Source organism: Anabrus simplex, chromosome 1 (genome assembly GCF_040414725.1).
Source record: "Anabrus simplex isolate iqAnaSimp1 chromosome 1, ASM4041472v1, whole genome shotgun sequence".
NCBI lineage: Eukaryota > Metazoa > Arthropoda > Insecta > Orthoptera > Tettigoniidae > Anabrus > Anabrus simplex.
Genome location: NC_090265.1, coordinates 199,270,680 through 199,296,906, shown reverse-complemented (window position 1 = coordinate 199,296,906; position 26,227 = coordinate 199,270,680). Strand labels below are relative to the sequence as shown.

Genomic DNA, 26,227 nt, shown 5'->3' with positions numbered 1-26,227 from the left:
GAATGAAATATTCCACTGAAGAAAGTCCTTAGGTCTACGTACGTTCCGATCATTTAGAGCAAATACCACAACAAATTAGGAATGTCTAAATAAAAAAAAAAGAATGCTTATGCCGAAGTTAAAAGTCTTCGGATGCAACTTGAAGAAGTAAACGTACTCTTCATAAATATAGAACCTTCAGAAGGACCACATTTTTACAACTCGTTACGTACTGTAACGTTTATAGAAATTTCAAATTTGTTAGTTCTTCTGTTGGAATTTTGTATTTTATTATTAATTTTCATTTATTTTTTGAACTGTCAGTATTTATTTGCAAAATAAGGAATAGTATTACTTTTCGTAATTTACTTTTTTAAATTTTGTTCCTAATGTTTATAACATCAACAAATAATGCTGATTCATATCCAGCGTCAGATTAATTTTTTTAAGGCGAATTTAATCTTATTTGATATTAGGACACTGTAATTTTAAAAAAATATAAAGCTAATTCTTTTCTGATCTGCTTAAGACTAAGTTGGTCCTAAATCAATGATGAAAAATACCTGAAATAGAATAAATATTTCTGCATAACTTGCAAGCTCAAATTAGTTACAGTATATCATCCGCTCAGATCCGTGTAAAGGTTTCAGAATTTAAAGTTGGTGTATTGTCGGTATTAGCCTTGACGTCTGACGACGTCATGCCTGGGCCGACCCTCCCTTCCACCTCCTGTCAAGACGTCAACCCTCCTCCCATCGTTGCACAGTAAGCAAGCCTCCAACCACCCTTAGTATCCCGTCCCGAGCTGTCCTGCCTAGCGCCAAGGAACGAAGGCTTCGCCGACGAAACTCTACTCTCATCTGAAAACCCAACCAACCTTTCACGAATGTGAGTGAGGGGGCGATGGGTAGGGGAAGACGGGGGTGGAGGGGGGAGGTCTGTTCGTGTCAGAGGTATAGAGGGGAGACTAAAACGGACAAACATGCAGAAGAAGGAATATAGAGCAGAAAGTAGCGTGAGTGAGACGGAGTGAGTTATAACAGCAAGTGAAAAAGAAAAGTATCAGCCAGTACCGTGAACACAAACGGGCGTGCGAACGGAAGAGAGACAGTCATACACACACACATACATATCCACATCGACAACACACACATAGTTGCACCATCTGGTGAGCAAATGTTAGAACTACAGCAAGGCCGATAATACTCCACAGTTATATTGGCTAGGAGGAGTAAGGGGGGGAAAAGTTGTGGGGTGGGGACAAGGGGGAAAGACTAGCAATACCAACATCCTATCCTATAATACTTTACGAGTTTACACCAGGAGTCAGTGACGAATCAACATACACAACGATCAACCAGTCTTTCTCATGCGTGTTTGAAAATAGTGACATCATAAACAAAACGATAAGGACATAGTTCAAGTTTTGTCATCATGTGTAGTGAAATTACTGTAAAAATCGGGAAAACGTATTGTTATAACGAAAGATCAAAATTAGGTTAGGGCGAATTTTGTAATAAGACCGTAATATATTTAAAAATATTTACGAAAGGACGTGAATTGTAACAAGCGAAGAACGCCGCGCGCAAGTATTAGCACGAGGTCCGTGTGCGCTGGGGGCAGTCCTAGGGTGAAGAGAAGAAGAGGGGGGGTGGTTTCACGCAGCTAAGCATTTCATCCAATTATATAAGACTACGGTTTAGAAGATGATGTTTAGTGGATGTACGTCTTCCTCTCAATCCTATTAAATCAGTGCTTACTGCAAGAAGGACACCAAGAATCTGTCGTAATTTACTGTCCGCTGAGATCAACAAGTAGAACGTAACAGCTGTGAATTTTGCAGTGTTCGCGAGTGGAAAGCGGGAAGTGTCGTGAAGATGTTAACATTGTCATGCCAGTGAATTTTAACTGTCATCATTAGAAGTACTGTGAAGACGACGAAGAAAATGTGTTGTTTTTATGTGTAATATTTCAACACGTCCAGAAGCTTTCCGTCTCTCCCCCTTCGAGTGCGCGTTTACAACTTAATTAAGACACTTCTTCAGTATAAAGTGCCATAAAATTGTAAAGGGCCTAATTGCACGGATAATACATTGATGAAACCAACAGATTATAAAACAAGGCGGAGCCCCTACAATGTTGTATGATTTTCACACTGCGTTTAAAACTCGAAAAACCGGTTAATGAGAACATAGTGTGGCGTGATAACATCAAATCAGCTGTTAATTTGACATGTAAGTTTGATCTTCCTTTATTTTATGGCCTGTCAAATAATTTCCAGGTCTAGGTACGGGTAGTAGGCCTATAAATTTTTGATTACAGGATGTTCTGCTTTGTCTTTGAATAAAGTTGCATGCGCTCTGAAGTGTGTTTTAAAAACGTAAGTCGTTTCCTTCACAGATAAATTCAGAAAATTCATTGCTTATTTGGTTATTAACAGCAGGTCATTAGTATTCCCAGTTTTCGGCTTCGTTCATTTAAAATAACAATCGTGCAATAATGTTCATTAAAATATACATTAAATGCATTTGCATTGCTGCATAGATATGAGTAACCAACAACTGACGTCCAAAAATGATGTTTCGATGTGTATTATTTAGAAACAAACAGGCTTTCGTCTGTCCTCTTCTTAAATAATTTTGCCATTAAATAGCATTTTTAATTGTTAAAAACATGCTAATTTATGACCATTTAACTACTTTTCAAAGAAGTAATTTGTTTTATTGTATCGATCCGTGAAAGAAATTATTTTAACACTTCTGAGAAATATCTATACATCTAAGAAATATTTATATATATTTTTAGAGTTTTCCGAACGATCGGTCGAATGCTGTATAGAAAAAATATATACAAAAATACTGAAATTGTATATTTTAGATCCAACGGGGTCTTCGTTCTGTTCGCGTTCTCTCTTTTTTCAAATGATCTATTCATTTTAAACTACTGTTCCAAGAAATACAAAATTTAGTTCTATTATCTCCCTATTAAATCGTAATAATTAATTCATTGAACTTTCCATAAAATATTCAACTTAGCTGTTTTATATGCATGAGAATTAAACTTTTTCCTTTCATGAGAAATCCAATTCTAACTTACTCCTATACATTTATCAGTTAACGCATGTTAAAGACTCATAAACCGTCTTTAATTTCTCTGTGATGCCATTAATTCAATGTTGTTTTCTTAGCAGTTAATCAGTGTGTTTAGCCGCGGACATTCCAATGCAGAAGCTGTAATGAAACAATTAGCAGGCTATCGTGCACATTTTATTGCTAGTTAAGAGGCCTGTGCGTCTGTAGCTACTCTCCCCTCTTAGCCGCATCGTAAATCCCGCGGCACAGTAATAATTGCCCTGTAACAGACCGACTGAGTGACGTAGTCTTCCTGTCCACCCGGGGGAACTTCATATAGGCCTACAGTACAGCAATTAGGTGTAATAACATCCCCACAGAACACGCTACAAAAACAACAATAAACAAACAGAACTACAAGCCTGACAATTTGTGTTACTCTATATACAGATATAAAACATTTTTACTGCCACTTGCCAAACAAGCTTTTGAAAAGTGAAATCGTCAGATTCTAAATCAACCCTTTCTCTTTTATCTCTTTACTCCCTAGGTGTAAGGAAGGACTCCCCCCACCCCTCCCTATACCTCTTCTTTTTGTGTACAAGGTCGTAAATTTTGACTCGCCTCTCTTCTCTGGCGAAAATAAGCACCTAACCTGTTCTAAATTACATAAATTACGAACTACATCTTCACTTAATTTTCAACCGCAAGTCTTGAGCAATGTAATAAATTACGGAGAGAGAATATTTGCAGACCTCATTTGATATAAACTGAATCCGTATTGCCTGCCGGAAATGATTTTCCAGACCCTCATACTTATTTTATATTTTAATAAAACATACAACTGTATACTAATATTTCCGAATCGCGGTTTAAAGAGAAAATCTTTTCTGTTCAGTCATGACAGATTTTTACTAAATTAATTTGCGACTGCGCAGAAATATTGTTGTACGTTTTACACACATATATACATACATCCCAGCATCAGTGAGACAGCAAAAGACTTTTTAACCTGCCCCCTTCCTCCCCCTCCCACATCTAGAAGTATCCCCTCCACATCTAGTTTTATAGTTGTCTCACTCTTACATCAAATACCCTGTATCTTCCCCTCTCTCTGACTCCTGTTCCCTCTCCCACCATCTCTCTCACACTGGTCCCTCTTCTCCCCCTTCCTCTGGCCCCTCTGTCACTCTCTGTCTCACTCTGATTCTCCCCTTCCCCCTCTCCTTTTTCCCCAACATTCGACAACGGGGTTGAGGAATCCACACAGTGAGAGCAAGTACCTACCAATCAAGGTTTGACTAACGTAGCGGATTGGCGCGCCTAGTTTTCCCCCTATATCCCCTATGTTGTGAGTGAGTTAGTGAGTTGCGCTGCCGCCGCCACGGGTTTTGTAATGTGGCCAAAGTTTTCCGAGCAGACACAAGTGTTTGCCTTGTCATACATCCACGTGACAGCGGCTTGGAGAGTAGCATACGACGAGTAGCGGGCATCCCCTCTTATAGCAACCACAAGGTAGGCAAGCATCCCCTGTTTGCCTCCTTTGTAATATATTATTATTGTCATTATCACTGCTTCTAAAATAGTTTGTTCTTTTTCTCTTTTTAAGTGGCCGAAATTATGAACTTCCTCGTTATCATTTGTGGACATTAGTAAAGACGTTATCTTGTCATCCATTATCTACATACAGCGTAGTCATTTCTCGCAGCCTGTTGATGTTATTGGACTGTATCGTTACGAGAAATGAACTCGAACATCGTGTGTGTCCTAGTGTCAGAATCATTTAACATAACATTTTTTTGAATTATGAACGAAGTTTAACTACACTTCATGATTCATCAATGGTCTTTGGAATAATTCCCAAGTATAATTGCCGTTAATATCTTCAAGATTTTACTTAAATATACACATTAATTCTACAGCTGTAATGAAATCAACAGACTTATAAAAAGCAAGTTAGAAGTTATAGCAGAAGTTCCTACGTGTATAATTGTATAATAATACGCACTATATCGAAGTAGTCCAACCTGTGTGAATTAGTGGTGTTGTTCAGTAAATTTTACTTCTATGTCACTGTCTATTCTGTGTAGCTGTTGCGTTAACAGTAGTCAAGATGATTACTGTGAAAGAGGATAAGAGATAAACAGAGAACATATAATCGTTTTTCAAAGATAAGAATAGACGCTTTCTTGTGATATTCGTGCAAGACAACTCGAGTAAAAATGAGCTCTTATCAATTCGTGAACTCTTTGGCGTCGTGTTACGCCAACCAGGGCCAAGCACAACGTCCCGGCGCCTCTCCTGTTGGTACTTCCGGTCACCCACAGCATCAAGGCCAAGGTGGTGATTACTATAACGCGGCGGCTGCAGCTGCAGCGGCTGGAGTGTCATCTTACCCTCCCACCTGCTATTCTCCCCAACAACAAGTGCCGGGCCATCACTACTACGGCGGTCAGCACATGCAGAACGGCGCCTCCGGAGGTGGGACAGCAATGATAGACTACACACAATTACACCAATCACATCAACGACTTGGAGGTGGAGGCGCCCCGGCACATCTTCAGCAACACCAGCAACCTCCACCGCAGCATCATCATGCTGCCAGCCCAGGGGCGGTCACACCTCCTCTGGGTGTCGTTACCACCCCTGGAGGATCATTACTTAACAACAATTCCGTCGCGAGCAATGCAAGTAGCTGCAAATATGCAGATTCTACTTCAACTACGGGAGTAAGTTCGCCGCAGGATCTCAGCACCACTGGTGGTGGACCAACGAGGAACAGTCCTCCATTACAAGGTGGAAGCTCTTCGGGGTCAGCAGTGAGCGTCAAGACGTCAGCTGTCACCTCCCCAGCTGTGACACCCAACCCGAGCAACTCGAGCTCTGCACCAAGTGCTAGAGGAGCCACATCTTCAGCTACGTCCCCGGCGTCGCAGGGACCAGCTACAGCTGGAGGCAGCAATAACACAGCGTCGTCAGCTGTGTCTCAGAGTTCCTCGTCGCCAGCATCATCCACATCGTCCACGTCAAGTGCAACAGGGGGTGCCGCCAATAACAACAACAGCAGCAGCAAACAGAGCACCGCGGCGGGCAGTAACTCAAACCCACCCCAGATCTACCCTTGGATGAAACGTGTACATCTCGGCCAAAGTAAGTACTATTCCATGTATCTGATGTGGCATGTTCTGTGTTTTGTAGTTAAAGATCACCTAGACTATTATTCTTCGTAATCTACAATTTCATGATTAAAAATTTCATCCGATAAGTGGAACTAAATCTCCTAACTTTGTCTTTTATTCCTTAGTAGAACTTGTTATTTTTTTATCATAATTTTAGAAACTAAGGAATTCACGTACTGTCAGAAAGTAAAGAAGTTACGTACTCTCAAGAAAAGATCACGCGAGAAAGTTGAAATATCAATGTTTATGAATGTCACTATCGTCAGCATAGAACTCGAAAATAATAAAGCAAGGATTAATTAAAAGGCTTTGATTCTAAGTAAATCAACAGGCACGTTTTGAACTGTTACATCTAAGGAAACAAAAGTTAAAAGAAATGTCAATGCATGTAATCTGTTTAATATTGCATGCGGTGTTTACGTGTTCAACTTGAATATTTAAATATTTTCGCGCTGTAAGAAAAATGTATTGCTGAAATTTGTGTTATTTTTGGATGTCATTGCTATTGTATAAATTGACAGTATTAAGAAGGAAAATCAATTAGGGCTCTTCAGATTATATTCTTACAAGTGTCATTTGAGGGGGAATAAACAAGCCCATTTCTTTTCGGATTTACTCGACCAAATAATTGTTAGATAAATGCATGTTAATAGTAAGTTTCTAACGAATATAATTTGCATTTGCCCCTTTATCTTAAGATTTATTACTATTATTTTTTATGTTACAAATGAATACATTTCATTAGTTTTCTTGTTCCTACTGCACGCTAACGCAATCACATTCTGAGTAGAAGATCGATAATTCATTTGTCATTTTGATCCGGTAGTGAATGTTACAAAAGGAAACGAAAATAAACTTATCACACACAAAAGTGTCCTGAAAATTGTTTATTACGACTTGGAAGACACGTAGTGACATAGTTTACTTATTCTTATTCCGTCCAAAAATGATGTTAGTAGGCTAATAATGGCAACAATTGAATTATGATTTGATTAGCTGAAAAATGAACATTTCTCTTTCACTAAAAGGTTTAAACCATCTTCAGCCATAACTTCTAATCATTCTATAGATTTTGATCAAAGAAGAGGAAGGAATTTATCGGCGAGTCGATAGGTTACATCTGTCTCGATTAAGAACTTGTTGGGTGCACGGCAATACTTCACGACGTAACGTAAGTTAAGTGGACAATTACTCTGATCCATTATAGGCAATTACTCTATTACTGCATTAATCAGACTGAAATTAATGATATTCTTATTCCATCAAGAATTAATTACAATTCAACTGTTTCTTTTGTACTGTAAGCAATATCACTCCAACTACTGCCATAAAACTTAAGGAGGCATATTTGTTGAGATCCCACCTAATTATCAAAACATATTAGCATATGAAGCTCATTCTCACGACTTGTACAGATTTTCTGCGTTGATGCAATCTGAGATATATCTTATCTTCATTATTTATATAATAACGAACTATTACGATAATTATGTAATCAAAACTGAAATAAACAATTGAATAGCTCAGTATTTCCTCACGAATTATAATATCATATTTCACTCAAATACTGATTCTTTCAGCAAAATTCTCCAAATTAAATTTAAAATTGTGTAGACGTAACTACTCTTCAACGTAGTGATTTGAATTTCAAATATTGCTTCTCTTCTTCTGCATGACGTTCCCTATTAATAATCAATTACTCACTTCGTAGAATGAATTGATATTTAAAACACTAATATATTTGCTTTTCGGTTTAACTGTATATTGCAATGGAGGGGGTTTAATAGTGGACTGAGGTGGGGTGGATATGACGTCATTGTAACAGTAATTAATCATTAGGTATGAAAGTAGGGGTTGCCGGTGGTACCTCTTTACGTTTCACAAATAAAGATAGATATACATTCTCTGTTAGTCGTACAATGGCACAGTATTCACCGTTACATAAGGTCAGGCCAGATGGTCTTAGATCTCGTTAATAATCGTTCTTTGTTCAAGTTAAAATATTTATTTCGCTTCTTAAGACCAGCACTGCCATCTGGCCTGTATGAAGGATTACATGCTTACTTTCCTGATTAGTAAAATGTTTTCAAACATTCGTTTGAAAAAATCATCGTGGTGAATAGAATTTCATAGAAACTAATTTCATTTACCTCAAATTTCGTATTTCATTTTAAAATCGTCACGAAAATAATGAAATTTTCCATCAGCTTACACTTCAGTTTAAAACCATTTAAATGGATATTCACTAAACTGTCCCCTTTGAATTCGTATGATGAAAATTATAGAAAGGGTAAATGGGATTATTGTATCTTGTAACTACATGCATTTATTTTCGTGCAGAACTCTATTTCGTGTCACTAGAGCTTTGCTGGAAACCGCAGTTATTTTGCAGATGAAAATATAAACAATTACTGAAGAAATGCCACGAAACAAAGGTGGAGCGGATATAATATTTTCTTCGCTGTAGAACACTTGAATTCACGATGTCTCAATTCACTGTGAATTCTTGATATTCCTTAACTGGGATAACTGCTCATGACTGAGACCGAGAAATATTATAAATTAGTCATAGCTGCCAATAATAGTCTGTTTTATCCTGAACAGAGGAATAATTTCTATTATTTCTGTAAATATCTTGAGAACATTCATAAGACACAATTTGATTACATTAAATGAATGTGTAGAACTCGTGCGAATTTATTCTTCACTTTCTACGTCAGAAACCCAATTCATAATAGTTTTGATAAGACAGTAATGCTCAGTTTACAATTTAAAGACTGAGAAATGTATTCCTGACTTACATCTGAAGTCTAGAAGACTTTAAGAGAGTCAATTGAGAATTTAGTTTGTGGAGGTTGATGCTATAATTTAGAGATAAGTGTGCTACATAATTCATGGCACAAAGATTTGAATGGTTCAGATGTACTCGTTTACAAACAATTCTGTCAGTTTAGAGACAGGTAATTACAGTATGTGCAGTATAATAAATTACTCCGCTCAATTTCAGTTAATGAGGAACTCTAAGAAGAACTCTTATTGCAATAGTGACACTTTTATGAGGATACCACTGCTAACTACTAGAATATATTTTCTTAATTAGAAACTACTAGTAAGAGGCGTTTTATTTTCTTTCTTTCCGTAAGTTCCTTGATTAACCTTGATATCTAAGCCATTTTCCTGTAAGCCGAGCCTCACACAGCCAACATCTGCTGTTAGAACAGTATTAAATGAAAAATGTTTATCATTATTTGCGAAATTTCCCTTTTTTATTTACATTTTTCTTTTCTCAGAATTTAAACCCATTTATCTCGAAACTACGGTATTCAATGTTTAAGCAAACAGAGTCGATGAAAGGAAAGGGAATGTCCATGTTTTTGATAGAGGGTAGATGTCCTAGTTCACTTAAACAGAACTATTATTGTACAGATTAGCAAAACCATTAAGCACAGAAGAAGATTACGACATTTAAAATACATTCAGAGATCAGTTTGTGCATATATTCGGCGTGTAATTGGGTGAAGATTACTGGTCGTTGTTGGATAGATTTGGATATTTAATTTTATAAAACTGATTACCTGAACATTTCTTGTCCATACTCAGATTATAATTTCGTCAATACGATGTATGTATTTTGTACTCTTTGTTTGTGCATTGTCATGTTTACTCCATGGAAATAGAATTGGCCGTGCGAGTTCATTTCCTTAAAAAAAGTCACAGCTTCCATTGTGATAATTCAATATTCATCATAACCTTGACACAGGACGATTCTTCTTCACTTTTAGTGATACATAAAGCATTATCACTCCAAAATGAATGGGCCCACCCAACGGAAATTCAGCGGATGTAGAGCAGAAATAACATTTTAGTACCTACATCCCAAGCGGAAGTATCGAGATTTTCTAGGTAAAAAGCTAATATATATTTATGTTGCCCACTTTCAATGTGAGCTTATTTAAACTGTTGAACTTACAATTTTAAAATTACAAGACAAGGAAGTACTACATACAAGGTCCAATACTTTTTTTAAATTTTGTCACCTGGCTCGGATTTTCCACTTTACGTCAGATTCATAAAACTGTTACTGTCAAGCTGTGCGTCTCAGTAGAGTAACGGTTAACACTATCAGCCGCCATCCTCGGTGTCCCGGGTTCGATTCCCGATACTGTCAGAGATTTAACAGCTGTAGGAGGGCTGGTATGTGGCTTAAATGGTAAATGCAGCTCACATCCATAGGTATGTGCCTGAAAAGACCTGTACCACTTCGAGACGAGGACACAAATTTAACATACTTCACTGTTAAACTAAAGTAACCTTCAGATGCACTCGCATAAATATTATTACAATACTGTTTCAAAATAACACTGACAGTGGAAAATTTATTGAGTATACTGTAAGGTGTAAGCTGTCAATGATATAAATAAGAATGTTAGAGGCAATTGGTAATATTTAAAAAAAATCTGTCAGATTTACACTGAAATGAAATGTCATATGGCTTTTAGAGCCGGGATATCCCAGGACGGGTTCGGCTCGCCAGGTGCAGGTCTTTCTATTTGACTCCCGTAGGCGACCTGCGCGTCGTGATGAGGATGAAATGATGATGAAGACAACACATACACCCAGCCCCCGTGGCCATTGGAATTAACCAATTAAGGTTAAAATCCCCGACCCGGCCGGGAATCGAACTCGGGACCTTCTGAACCGAAGGCCAGTACGCTGACCGTTCAGCCAACGCGTCGGACAGCTTTCCACTGAAAATATCTGTCTGACATCATCGGTATAGACAGCTCTTCGGATAATCTCTAAACAATTAAAGTATGTTCTAAACTTCTAACGTGGTTGTAGGCAAAAGACTTCCAGTAGCACGTAGAAAATGAACCACAAAGACGTGATTTTTCATTTTAAAAATCCTTAATGCGGGGATTTTAACCGCAGGAACTTCGGTGAGGAGCCGAACACGATAGGCCTACTATTCAACTATCATGATCCGCAATTTACAAAATGCCATGCTAAAATTTTAGTAGATAATTGACTGTCAGTTTTTAAGTGGAAGAATTTGCAGCAAAGGAAAATATTGGAGATTGGGAAATACGTTTAATTAATCGCAATATGCGAGACAAATACTTGGATGGCGTTATTGCATTCCAACACCATTTAATAAAATATAAATCAGAGAAATGAATGTCAGAATAAAAGGAACATTCATCGTAGAGCAGTAGATATTGCTCGCTTGTCCTCTGTATCAGCGTGTTCGACATCTAATTAATAAGCGATCGAAAGCATTTGTTTGCCTCTAACTGTGGGGCCTCAACTCGTATGAATTTACATAATATAATTAAGGATACGGCACAAGAAACCTAAATTAATTCCATATTATCTATTTACAGTACATAAACTAATTACTCTACACCATTTCATTCATACGAATCACCTTTTATCGATTGCAGGAATTGTTAACCATTAGACTAACAAAAGCTTCATAATGAAAATTAAAATATAAGACCAGAGTTATTACGTTGGTAACTACCTCTTGTTCGGCTGATGGTTGGCTTCTCAATCAAGCATTTCATCGCTGACCTCAGTAGTATGTCTACCCATTGTCCCGTTTCCTATTACGGGGTCGGGGATATGATGAGATGAAATTATATGACATATTTTACGGCTGGACGCCCTTCTTGGCGCCAACCTCAGTTGAGGAGCTAACGAATATAAAATGAACGACAGAGAATGAAATTGGGTAATGAGGTGGAAGGGATCAGCTGAAAAATAAAACGACGTATGGCTTTTAGTGCCGGGAGTGTCCGAGGACAAGTTCGGCTCGCCAGATGCAGGACTTTCGATTTGACTCCCGTAGACGACCGTCGCGTCGTGAGGAGGATAAGATGATGATGAAGACGACACATTCACCCAGCGAAATTAACCAATTATCGTTAAAATTCCCAGACCTGCCAGGGATCTAACCCAGGACTCCTGTAACCAAAGGCCAGCGCACTAACCATTTAGTCATGGAGCCAGACAGAAATCACCTGTAATCTATGAATAGGAACTGTCCCGACTTTTGTCTAGAGGTGAAAATGGGAATGCTGACATCAGTAGTAGTCAGTTAATTGTTGTCCGACTCGTTGGCTGAATGGTCGGTTCAGAGGGTCCAGGGTTCGATTCCCAGCCGGGTCGGGGATTTTAACCTTCATTGGTTAATTCCAGTGGCCCGGGAGCTGGGTGTTTGTGCTGTCCCCAACATCCCTGCCACACGAAATTATATTAATTGTTGGCCATCTATTCTCAAGAGAATGAGTTAGATCATAGCAGTAATCATTGGCATTTGGGGGTGTTTAAATGTGAAATGTTAATAACCCACTGTCATCTGCATCCAGCACATTCAAGAAATCCCACAGGTTGAAATTCCGACACCACGGTGTCTTAAAATCTATAGCAATCACAAATAACTCTATTTAATGTTTTAACTAAATTAATTATGGGCTCTTTAATCACACTTATGCTATAGGACTGGCTTTCCTAACAAACTATCTGGAATGTCTCAAAGTAGAGACATCTCGAGTAGCAAATCATGTAATCTTAACAATCGCTTCCCCTACTAAGGCATTCTACCGTAACAAGTAAAAATTTGGGATATTAGAAATAGAAGGCTATGAATTTAAAATTGATATAGACAATCATATAGGCTATTTTCTAATAATAGCATTATTGTACTAACAACTGTTATGGTTTCTGGAGAAGCCTAGTTGTCGGAATTTTGTTCCGCAGGATTTATTTTACTTGTCGATTAATGTATTGACACGAGGATGGCGTATTAGTGCACCTTCAAATATATATTACCACTGGATTGAGCCTCGATTGAATCTGAAAGCTTTGACTCAGATGGCCAGTGCTCTACCGTCTGAGCCACTGAGACTGACTCTTGTACAGTACTTTCTATTTCGAAGACATAGTATGACATTTTTATGAACTTTATACATTTTTTCATTGTATTATATTTACTTCCGCTTATAGTAGTAGGCTATAGACCTATTTATTGTATGTCGCCCACAGTGTACGGGTAGCGAGCCTCCCACTTACCTAGAGCCCCCAGGTTTGATTATCGGCTATTTCAGGGATTTCCATGTTGATCCGAGGGCTAGAGAACTAATAATAACGGCCAAAAATATTCGTCTCACTGACCACGCGTCACCTCATAATCTGCAGGCCTTCGGTCTGATCAGTTGTCACTTGGTAAGACAAGACCTGTCAAGACCTTAGGGTAACATATGAAAGACAAAAAGAGGACATTTTGATGAAGGCTACAGTAGAGGGAAGTATTTCATACTCATTATTAAATTATTGCCAAGGAAACCCTTAAAACTGGGAGAGGATTAGCAGGAAACAGTGGCGGCTCCTCACCTACAGGTTGGAAAGGCTTTAAATTCACGTAGGGGAGAATAGTGTTGAAACTAAATACTATCCTTAACATTCATGGCCCTCGTGATTACTCACCATAGATACGAAATGTATTTGTCCGACTCATTGGCTGGATGATCAGCGTTGAAACCTTCGGTTCAGAGAGTCCCGGGTTCGATTTCCGGCTGGGTCGTGGATCTTAATAACCTCTGATTAATTTTTCTGGCCTGGGGACTGGGTGTTTGTGTTTGTCCCAACACTTTCCTCTTCATATTCAGACAACACTCTACACTACCAACCACCACAGATACACGCAATAGTGATTACATCCCTCTATGTAGGGTTGGCGTCAGGAAGGGTATCGGGCCGTAAAACAGCGCCAAATCCACACGTGTGGGAAAAGCTGTAGAAAAAGAAGAAGAAGATACGAAATGTATTTAGAGTGGCTGGACAATCCTGTCTTTTGTCTTCTTCATAGATGGTGACTTGCGAAATCATTATACACCAAAACCCAAGCGTCAGTTGATGATGATGATTATTATGATGATGATTGTTGTTTAAAAGGGCCTAACACGAGTCACTTAAAAATATATAAAGCAAACCCTAAGAATTCGGTTTCATTCTAGAAAAATACCACTATTTTTAAACCAGAGGTAATCATCCATATGTTACAAAGACATCCGTCTAGTAATGTTTTGCCACTTCATTGTAACCAGTAGTACGAAGGACTTTTCACGTGTGGCTCATCAAGCTTGTATAATGTTCGCCAATTGTAATTTGTTTCCTAATGGACTGATGCAGGACCAGATACGTGTGAATTTAAAACTCGTTCTTCAGAATACATACTTAGAAGATGGCAACGTTATGCCAAAATTATGGCCGACTTCCTCTTTGGTAAAAGTATTGATTCCTCGAGAAGACAAAATGCTCTCAACGTATCCGAAGTAAGGGAAAAATGTTTGATTTTTCTAACGATTCTTTTTCTACATAAAGGAGTATATTTTTCTTTAGCATTCCGTACATACGATCACTTTTAAAACTAAGGTATGCTAGTCATCTATGTCCGTCATAAAGGGATATATTTCCGCAGTAAGGAACATGATGCCTGTCGGGAGAGAAGACAAGGTGGGAAATGAGGAGAAAGCAGCCATATTTCATCGAAAGAATACCATCCTAGATTTTACTAGTTCTGAAATGGATAACTACTGTCATCCATTGAGAGAATGGTCTCAGGGGAAATTCGAAGCCACCATATGAGTCAAGCTTGAGTAACGAACATTTGACAATTCGACACCATAGTAAAATGAAATGGCGTTGGCTTTTAGTGCCGGGAGTGTCCGAGGACAAGTTTGGCTCGCCAGATGCAGGTCTTTTGATTCGACGCCCATAGACAACGTGCGCGTTATGATCTGGATGAAATTATTGTGAAGACGACACATACGCACCCCATGCCAACGAAATTAACCAACGATGGTTAAAATTTTTGACCCTGCCGGAATCGAACTTGGGAACCCTGTGACCAAAGACCAGCACGCTAACCATTTAGCCATGGAGTCGGACAACACCATTAAAGACACCATAATGAATAGAGGCCATAAGTGAACGTTTGCACTTGAGCTGTATCCTAACTAATTTACTTTTAAGGGTGATTATTTACTGTTATTTCTCCCTAAAACTATAATCTGCACCACCATCCTACCACTAATTTTTCTTCCATTACTTTTATCAATATTTCTTCTCTGAAAGTAATATCATTTGGCTGTGCATGAATGAGTGCGAGCGAAAAGAGGGCTTAAATGTGAGTAGGCTGGTTATAAATAAAATTTCTTCATTGCCAGCTTGCAGAAGGTACGCAGAAATAAGTTGCACGTAAAATTAGTCAGAAGCCATATTTCTAGTGTCGCATAATTTATGTCAGTAAGAAACTACTTCAACGCAGGTTATATAACATGTACATAGTATGTACTCGTAAAATGGACACATAAATGTGGCATATTTCATTTTCTTAAATAAATAATCTTAATAAACTCTATATACTACAAGGAAAACATGTGCAGCTTACCTGTTTACTAAAACGAGTTCATTCTTCTTAAATGATTAATTGTAAGTTCGACTTTTGGCAAGTGAATTAGCTCATAGTCCGCCTTTGTGGTGTAGTGGTTATTATGATTAGCTGCCATCGCCGGAGGCCCGGATTCGATTCCCGGCTCTGCCACGAAATTTGAAAAGTGGTACGAGGGCTGGAACGAGGTCCACTCAGCCTCGGGAGGTCAACTGAGTATAGCTGGGTACGATTCCCACCTCAGTCATCCTGGAAGTGGTTTTCCGTGGTTTCCCACTTCTCCTCCAGGCAAATGCCGGGATGGTACCTAAGTTAAGGCCATGGCCGCATCCTTCCTTGTCTATCCCTTCCAATCTTCACACCCCCCACAAGGGCCCAGTTCAGCATAGCAGGTGAGGCCTCCTGGGCGAGGTACTGGCCATTCTACCCAGTTGTATCTCCCGACCCAGAATCAGAAGCTCCAGGACACTGCCCTTGAGGCGGTAGAGGTGGGATCCCTCGCTGAGTCCGAGGAAAAAGCCATCCCTGGAGGGTAAACAGATTAAGAAAGAAAGAATTAGCTCATAAGTGACAGAACAAGAGTATTATTCATGTTCATTATTATTATTATTATTATTATTATTATTATTATTACCGGGATACCCGTGGAAAAAAAGAGGTTAAAGAAGGTGCCGGGGTGAATGGGTCTAACTACACTATCAAAATTAATTTAAAACTTAAACGGAAGGTTACATTTTCAGAACTTCAAACTTAACAATATTTTATAATAATGAAGCATCAGGTACAACAAGTCAAGGAAAAATACAAGATTAGTGAACGTGACAGATTTTGGGCTTCAAGTCCCTCGTTTTACAATTCTTGAGCTCCCAGCTCAAATTTACTATTCAAAAGGTAACAACATTAGTAAAGGGCAGAAATCCCCTACTTCAAAGAGCACTTGCTCCTAAATTTGCAATATCTAGCCTCCCAGAGGCACACTTTACAATTACAAAATTTGAAAAATAGCTAACAGGCTCTCGGTTCCATACTGCCTACTCGAGGCAACATTACGTCAATCTCTGATCTCTCAAACCACCATTTACAAATACAACTTACTTTTACATGGGTATTAAATACCCAACCTACGGGGCCTTCGTGGAATAAGAATAACAGGTTATATTAATGGCCCGAACACAAAATGAATGGAGCCGTATACTTGCACTCCTAGATGTGAACACTAACAAAACCTAAGGGGCACTAGGCCGATGAAGCAGGGGCTATTCCCAAACTACTGAGGTGACTCGTATATAAATTACTTTAACACATTACAGGCAGAAAACCGTTACAAAACGAAGTCACCTCAAACCAAGATGAAGGGGAGCTCGAGAGGGTACATCACTCTTTATCCCCGATTTACAGTTAAAGATTTTATGAAGTTTTTACATTCGCCGGCAAAAACTTACATTTTTAGAAAAGTAGGTTACATACTAGAGAGTCGGACCTTCCCCTCGGGTTAAACTGCGGAGGTAGCAAGAAAGAAAGAAGTTATGTGGCCATTACCTTGAAGATGTTCTGTTGAACGATGAAAGAGGCCGCCCGCCTCCTGCTTTACACACACGTTCAATAAGATGACGATCAATTGGCCAAGAAACGAGAAAAGCCGCAGTTTATAAACCCTCTTTCGAGATCATTCAAGATTAAACTAGCCACACCCTCTCAATTTTATTGGATAAATTCAAAAGTTACACTTTGAATCGAACAAGAAGCCTGTGATAGGTTGAAAATTAAATACAAAAATTAGGGATTGGCTAGATTCAAAACTGGTGGAAAGAAACAGAAAATAAATGAACATCAATCAGTTACAAAAACCGAGAATTACAAAACTTCTTTAAATTATAACTTCTTACACCTCGCACCAGGGTGTATGATCATAGATTTTGGTAGTGTCATCTGTGGAAGACTGTCCAAACTTCATGATGTCAAACAAAACAAGTAGAAATTTACTCAGGTTAGGAAACTGCACAATAACAAAATTACTCAATATTTGAGTGGTGACATCTTCTGATTAAAGTTGGTGTAGTTTCAGTTTCACTGTTTTACTAATAGAGGAGTTCATTTAGGCGCTAGTTCTGAATGCGCGGCGTTGAAGTGTACCTCCCGGTACAGTTGTTATTATTATTATTATTATTATTATTATTATTATTGTTGTTGTTGTTATTATTATTATTATTATTATTATTATTATTATTATTATTATTATTATTATTATTATTATTATTATTATTATTGTTGTTGTTATTATTATTATTATTATTATTATTACTATTATTATTATTAGACCTACTATTAGACCAAGAGGAGTGGCTGTGGCTGCTCACGTGTTAAAGCGATACGGCTTTGGAGCCAAGCTCTGAATTCGAGAGTAGCGTGGGTTAGAACCCCACCTTCGGCTGTCCTGAGAATGATTTTCTGTGCTTTCCCATTTTCATTTCCAAGCAAATGCTAGGACAGTTTTTATTAATAGGCCACAGCCTATTCTTTCCACATAATTATCAAATTTTATTCACTATCATTCATTTCATCCTCATTAATTCCTCTACTGAGATTGGCTTCAGGAAGGGCATGTAGCCAAAACATCACGCCATATCAATTCATCTCCCTTCATAACCGACTTCGTGTCTAGAAACGGGGTTCAGGAATAGACATGCGTTATTAGTAAGTATTGTTAAGCTATTATTAGGTCTAATATGATGACTATTATTATTATTATTATTATTATTATTATTATTATTATTATTATTATTATTATTATTATTATTATTATTATTATTATTTGTTTAACATCCCTTCGGTTGCAGAAGATTTTAAGAGACTCTAGAGTGTAAGAATGTTGTCGCAATTGGACTTCTCTAACGTGCTGGAAGCGAACGAAACGCAGTTGTGGCATTTACCCACCACCCCCCTCTCCCACAAATGCTCCCAATGTCACCGAGGATCGAACTCATTATCCTGGGAACAGAAAGGCAAAGACTAATCTGCTCTCACAATAACACACGCCTCCGAAGAGTATCTAGAAGCGCAAATATACAAGGCTGTCGACTAAGCAAATCCCATGCGCTTTCTGCTGGCAATCAAGCTACAAACAAAAACGAACATTCAGCAATTTAACTTCCAGGTGACTGAAATTTACGATACTGTTATAGCAGCTGCTGTATACGTCATTATGTCACCCTGCTTCGAGAGAAAGTGGACAGGAAGTAGCGGATATGATACGGACTAGGCAAGTTTACTAAAATGGCTCGACGTGGTGTCTCTACGGACAAGTTAAGACTAAGGATTCCGAACTATTGTCATTATATCTATCTTCAGACTTAAACAATATCCTTTCGGTGCTGCTGCTACTTTTACTATTACTACTACTATAAAAGCGCTAATTCTGCCATGCATTTTAAGAATTTTTAAACTGAGTTTACTGTGTGAATTCTAAAAGATACTCCTTTATCTCCGATAAAGTATACGAAGGAGCATGTATCACGTTGTAAGGCTTGAACTATCAGAGAGCCAGAACACGAGGTTCAATGGTTCAATCACAGGCAATGATGATTTTCGGCGATCATCCTTACTGTAGTTAGCGCTCTCAATCAACTAGAATAAACACCAGTGAAGCAACTAGAATAATGCACGTTGGCAGAAAGGACTAAGGCATGTTACAAGTTCCCAACTGAATTGCTCTGCTTGTTACAGGCGAATTTCCTGTGATTAGTGATCCGAAATCAATTTTCGGCATAGTCGTTTAAATACTGAAATTTATGAAATTATTGGCAGTTATTATGTAGCCTAGAGTATTGTTCTGGCCCTCCATATCCTCTCATGGGCGGGCTGTAGTCGACGGGACGATGACATTATTATTATTATTATTATTATTATTATTATTATTATTATTATTATTATTATTATTATTATTATTATTATTATTATGTTAAAATCTGGGGATGGTATCCGTAACTCACTAACTGTTAACTAGAAGAAGAAATTACATTATTTTAAATGTCTTCCCAAGTTCAGCAGGTTTCATAATACAACTGAAACATTCAATTCTCGATTCCATTTGGGGATTTAATACTTATAAAGGAGGTTAGAACTTATGTTATTACAATTACAGCCATGAAAATTTGACAGAAGTTTCGTAGCCTCATTCACAAATGTTTACCATTTTCTCCTTTCCCAGACTTGTTCCTCTTCTTCATTGACATCCTGTACGGCTTGATCTCTCCAGTAAAGCTGCAGTCTACCTAGACATCCCTTCCCATCTGGCTGTCCTATTAAAACTTGGTGCAGTAAACCTTCATTTCGTAGAACATATTCGAACCATCTCAGACGTCTGCTCTGTATTATGAGAGTTACACAACAATTACTGTAGGTCGTTCGAATATCCTGATTACTGCATAGTTTCCAGGTGTTGTTTTCTTTCAGATTTCTTAACGGTTTCCGCAGAATTGTATTTGCAAACATAATGAGTGATCGACAGATTTTCAGAGCCATGGGATAATACAGTTTTGCATATCCAGAATCGTATCAAAATATCCCAAGAAGTCAGCAGAGAGTGAAAAGACCTGTCCTGACAGAAAATTCAGTATTGCTCCATGTATCTTCGTTTTAAAAATATATATTTGAATCTACTGAGTAAGGTTTGGACCTTAATTAAATATAGGCTACATGGAATTTCCGTATAAGTAAGATTGATTAAATATTACCATTATATTTTCAGAGACCTTGTGTAGGACACAGAGAGTGTAACATATTCAAATTAGGCTGGCCAGGCGGGCGGGCCGTTCGCCCGACGGCTTGAGGTGATGCACATAAATCTTCCTGGCTGGTGTATTGTACGGAACGGGGGGTACAGACAGCTGGAGTCCCGGCAAGAGAGCGGTCACTTGCCGTCATTGCAAGCGACCCGGCTCCCCGCTTAAATAGCAAGAAAAAAAATAGCTTCCTTTATTTGAACAGTGAACTTAGAAGTCTTTCTTCCAAACCACGCACACAGAGATAATGGAGTTTCCCAGCACAATGCAGAAGTTTGCTTAAGGGTAGGTCCTTTTGGGTCAGATGTCAAAGACAACCTTGAACGAAGTTTAAGCACTTAAAATATAAAGTGTTCAACTGCCGGCAAATTATTTAAAAAATAACTTCATTACTCCACTTTTGTATCATATAAGGTGCATAAATGGGTGTTTTGGTGTACATCCAAAGCAAAATGAAATACTGATCTCCACTCAAACAGCTCTTTCATGTTTTACTAGGGACGAATTCTGGTATTTCAGTACAGACCTGTAATGTTCCATGAGTATGTTATCTGTAAAACAGCTCAAAAAATAAATTTGCACTTGGTGATGACATCTCCGTCCTCTCAAGTACAGTCAAAAATGATGCACTAAAATATCTCAACCCCTGTAGATAGAATCAATGTGATTTTAAACCCAGAATAATACGGAATTCGATCATTTAAACAGATATGAGGCTAGCCTTCATGTCATTTCCTTTTACAGAATTCTCAACGATGCAAGGAAAACAAAATTTTATCTACGCCACCCGCTGAGAGTAATTTTAAAAACTAGTTACAACTGTCAGCCAAATATTCCGTGTTCCCATGTTCCTCTTAGCCTCTTAGCCTCAAAACTGGAATTTGCATCCCTACATGAACAATTCTGAACCATGAAGCCCTTCACTATCCGCAACTTTCACAATTGCATGCTAACTAAATAATCTGGAATGACTGGGGTGCGTTTTAATCTGCAGAATTAAAAAAGGAAATGCGGATGCAATAGCTGAATGACTTCATTGTTATTCTCGCATCAAAGTGGTCACAGTTCGATTCTGATTAACTTCAAGTGAGAGCTCCTAAATGGTAAGTCACAACCAAACAGATGAGATTCCATGTAAAGCTATAGGTCAAATGACTTATGAAGTATGATGTGAAACATAAAGTTCAAAATTTTCTTTAATTATTACGAGCAAGCATGTTCCCGAAGTCTTCTTGGTTCCTAAGAAAAGTCGCCGTCAGGGCAAAGTCTGCGGAACACACTGGATTGCTGTGTACCGTTCATTGCCCTGTGAAATTTACTTTGTCCATAATAATAATAATAATAATAATAATAATAATAATAATAATAATAATAATAATAATAATAATAATAATAATAATAATAATAAAATAAACTCGTGTCCTCATCCCGAGGTGGTGCAGCTCTTATCAGGCACACCTCCATTGGAGGTGAGCTGCATGTACCATTTCAACTACATACCAGCCCTCCTGCCATTCTTAAATTTCTGGCAGTACGGGGAAACGAACCCGGGCCCCCGAGGACGGCAGCTAATTACACTAACCGTTACGCTACGGATGCGGACAAATACAATAATAATAATAATAATAATAATAATAATAATAATAATAATAATAATAATAATAATAATAATAATAATAATAATAATAATAATAATAATAATACACAGCCTTTATTTACACGTCTATATTTTCTGCAGGAAATTATTATTCTGATCGACATAAACTGCTAATCCGGACCCGATGAATTCTAAGTCTTGACCCATGAAACACTGATATACATCATCTCAACAAGGAGATTAGTAATCGTGTCGCACTCTTACGCCATGAGCTAATGCACTACGTTGTAACAGAAAAAAGTCAGAGTCACGTGCAAAGTTGTCCCGTATTCTACATAAGGTACGAGGCACCATATTGTTCTAATCAATTATTGGATGCTATTTCGCCAGTAATATTTTTTCCCCTCACTTCCACCCTGAGTAGGCTACTTTTTTGTTTCTGGGTAAGTAGTACTTGCAATTGGTTTTGAAATACGGCTTCAGCAACAATGTTGTATAAAATGTCAATCTACTTTAAACTGGCTTAAGCATCGCGTATAAATTATTCGGTTGTTATCTAGTTGCTAAAATTCTGCTAAATGTTTTGCTGTTGTTCTCTGTGAACTGGATTCATCACACAACTGATTATTGCGCAGAAAGATTTCTTTTGCCCTCCTACATTATTTAACTAATTCGTCATGATTAATGTCCAAATGTCAGGCACGGTAGAGGAATTGTCAGTCACTCCTCCGAAAATAGACGACGCGTTCATGACAGCAGCATACTAACAATGTACTCAACATTCATAATGTCGTTTCGTTGTTTGTGTTCACAGCCTGACTTAGTCCTTTCTCTTTCCCGTCATCTTCCAACGAAATTTTCCGCTTCCATGATTGTTAAGTAATGCTTTATTTACTGTAATGAGTTCCGGGTTAATTTGGACATACATGTTATTTCTTATTTTCGAAAAAAATAATTATTAAGACATACCTTATGCCTGTGGCATATTCTAGTAGAATTAAGAGGACATTTATAAGGTGCACGAAGTATGCTTCTGTCACTTTGTGTCACCATCAACTTTGTTTTTACTATAAACGCACTCGAACAAACCATTTGAGTTGTCTGCTGTCATCTCCTCTTCCTTTTTCTGCTTGCCTTCCTGCACTCCTAACTTTTCTTCTTTGTTCCTTACTATATCTTTCGATGTTAAACACGTACAAAGTAACATGTCTTGTCCGTGATATTGTGGCTATTGTTTGCAAAGACATCAATTCGTCTACTGAACGAAATCGTTCACAAAACCCGCTGTACTTTCGAGATGCATAACAATTAAAAGCCCTCTTCGTGACCGAGGACTTCACACAGAAATTTCAACTGCTGACTTGGTCTGATATAGACATATTTAAAAATTTCATACTTCTGAGACACGTATATCGTAACTTTTAGTGTATTAGTGTTAGTATTTTATTTAAAACTATTGTAAAAAAAAGAAACATGGACGATGTAATGCAATTGACAAGCCCCACGTGCATACAAAATGCTTCCTGAAAGGACACTGGACGTTGTTGACCAGTGAACCTGCAGATTTCACTCTAACCATCAGTAAGCCCTGGACAAGGGAGATATTATAGGATAATGAAGATGAATTTGGTATGTCCTCGTATAATAGAAGAGTTCAAAAGCATATTTAGGTCTTATTTGAGGATTCGTTCTCCCACACGAATTTGGTGTTATAGGCTTAGCCTATACCTCACCACAGAACCGAACAAATGTTAAATTGATGACATCAGAACTGGAGTACAACACCTGTTAAAAATAACACAAAATTTGTATTTGGCTTTCTGTGCATACTACAACTTCTTCAAAACTAGAAATATTATATTTGATTGACGTATGTTGTTTGCACGTGCGCTTTCTTACAGATTCTACATTTTCGCAAGGAACTGTTTTTACACACCCTCAAAGATGAATTTTCTTGGTTGCTTTTTCTGATGTAATAAGCCTCTGAATGTGCCCTGTGCGGAAGATAAATATGTTGAAACCATGATCAATGGAATAGTTTTCACGGATTACTACTTCTTTAGTCTCTTTTGGGCATTAATTATTCCTTTGAGAACTCCAGTTAGTGGGGATCAGGTGCATTTAGTACCGAAAGTTCAATAACACAAATCAGCAGGCGAGAATTATTGGAATACATGAAGATATGAAAATTATTTACCAATTTATTTGAAACTGCTTAGGTTTAAAAACAAGTTAACGGCATCCTATAGCAGTGAGAATTCTAAAATGTTTCTTCATTAGTACTGTCAAAGAAGGATAGTCAAGAACTGTAGAGAAATCTTTGTGACAAGCTTTTATTCAGTTATAAAGTTACCATACGACAAACATCCAGGCTTAGCTAGTACAACAATTAAATAGTATGTGTTGCTGCTTCCTTCGTCACTGATTGGCACTGAATTTTGTTAACAGATTGTCTAAGCATTCCATTCAATTGGAATAAAGAGTGACGCGCCTAGGTGTGTTCAAATTTTAAGGACATTTTAAAAGTAACACTGTATAAGGTTTTGAATTTGATATTGTGTATAATTGTTAATCCTCTGTATTAGTGTCCTTGAATATACATTCGATGTGGATCTACGAAGCTTTTAAGGCATACTTTTAGGATAATTGTCAATTTTAAGAAACTATACTCTAGAATCAGAACTATATGAATTTTTCAAGTTCATGCCTTTTATGGAATTTGTGTTTGTTGTTAGAATTTATTTAAAATTTATAATAATTTTAAGAGGCCTAATTGGGTGAGTTTTTAGCATAGTTATGGAAAAGAGGCACCGTATTACAACTTTTAAGAACTAAATATGAGAGAAATGCAAAGCAGCCTTTGAAGTGAACTATGAATGATTCAGTTCACTCTTAACAACTCATGGCCAATCCAAAGCTTCGTCCGCAAATATAATTCACGGCAGGTTAATATTCTAGTCTATGCTGTTAGCTCTTAAATTTGATTGCGTTTACTGCAGTTTCTGATACGTAATAGCCAACAGGCCCGGCATTGTTAGTATGTATAATGTGTATGTGATAACGCGTGTGGCTTTGCTATGTTAGGCTAATGAATGACATGTAATTGATCATTACCAGAACGTTGGGCAGACATTATTATTGGCCTGAAGTTTAAATGGGAAATCACGTAGAGAACTAGGATGGTCCATAATAGGCCATAATAGACGTTGTCAGATATCAAGGCCAACTCGGACAATACATTCAAGTCAATTTTTTGCATTTTTAGCTTTGCTAACCAAGCCCGGTATATCATGATGATGATGATGATTATTATTATTATTATTATTATTATTATTATTATTATTATTATTATTATTATTGTTTTAGGAAGCCTATTATCTATCCTTAAGGAAATAGACGAAACAAGGGAATTGATCAACACTATAGAAAAGAGGAAAACCAAATTCCTTGGCCACACACTTCGACATAACACATTCCTCACGACTCTGCTGGAAGGAAAAGATCTGGGTGAAAAGGGAAGATTAAGGCCGAGGAAGAAGTATCTGGATTCCGTGATGGACAGGCTAAATTTGGAGAAATATGTTGACCTGAAACGCTCATCAGAGGAGAGACAAATGTGGTTTCAACGACAAGGCCTTGCCTTTAGGATATGAATGAATTATTTAGGTCATCCCCCTCCCCCCTCGGTGTATCCTTCTCCAACCGTGATATCGGTACCTCGTTATCAGTGCTATGTAGATAATTTTAAAGTCCGAAAGAAGATATTATAATATATCTTCAGGTTAAACGGAAAGAACAAACCATTGAAACACAATATTACATCGAAATACAATGTAATAATCATTAATCAAGATTCTCTCGTAAAATTAATTAAAATATCCATGGAATGTTACTTTACTAAACCTGATCGTTTGTTCTAACATCTTTTGAATCATTAAATAGAAACGTGTATTCTATTCTAATTAATAAAAACAATAGGTTTCACTCTTACTAATTAATCTTAGAGTTTTAAGTTACGGAAATTTGTGAGATTTGTCTCATCTGTGAATGGAACGTAGCTACTATGAAAGGCAGAAAATATAAAGACAGGCATGGAAAGAAGGAATGTAAAGTCTATATAAAGCACATCATTCCAGCTCGTTTTCTCACCCCCTTTCCATTCCTTC

At 37.7% G+C, this 26,227-nt stretch overlaps 1 protein-coding gene across 2 annotated transcripts in view; it reads left to right on the top strand.

The window, feature by feature from the left end:
* Positions 1–1,305: 1,305 nt before the first annotated feature.
* LOC136885591 (homeotic protein Sex combs reduced) overlaps positions 1,306–26,227 on the top strand; it is a 292,440-nt gene continuing 267,518 nt past the window's right edge. Inside the window, exons 1-2 of one of the 2 annotated variants that reach the window (XM_067158270.2) lie at positions 1,306–2,213; positions 4,660–6,200. In XM_067158270.2, coding sequence (XP_067014371.1) covers positions 5,273–6,200 — 928 coding nt within the window. In that variant the 5' untranslated portion in view covers positions 1,306–2,213; positions 4,660–5,272. Of the gene's footprint in view, positions 2,214–4,423; positions 4,566–4,659; positions 6,201–26,227 lie in introns of those variants that run through there. The other variant, XM_067158260.2, reaches the window with a different exon arrangement.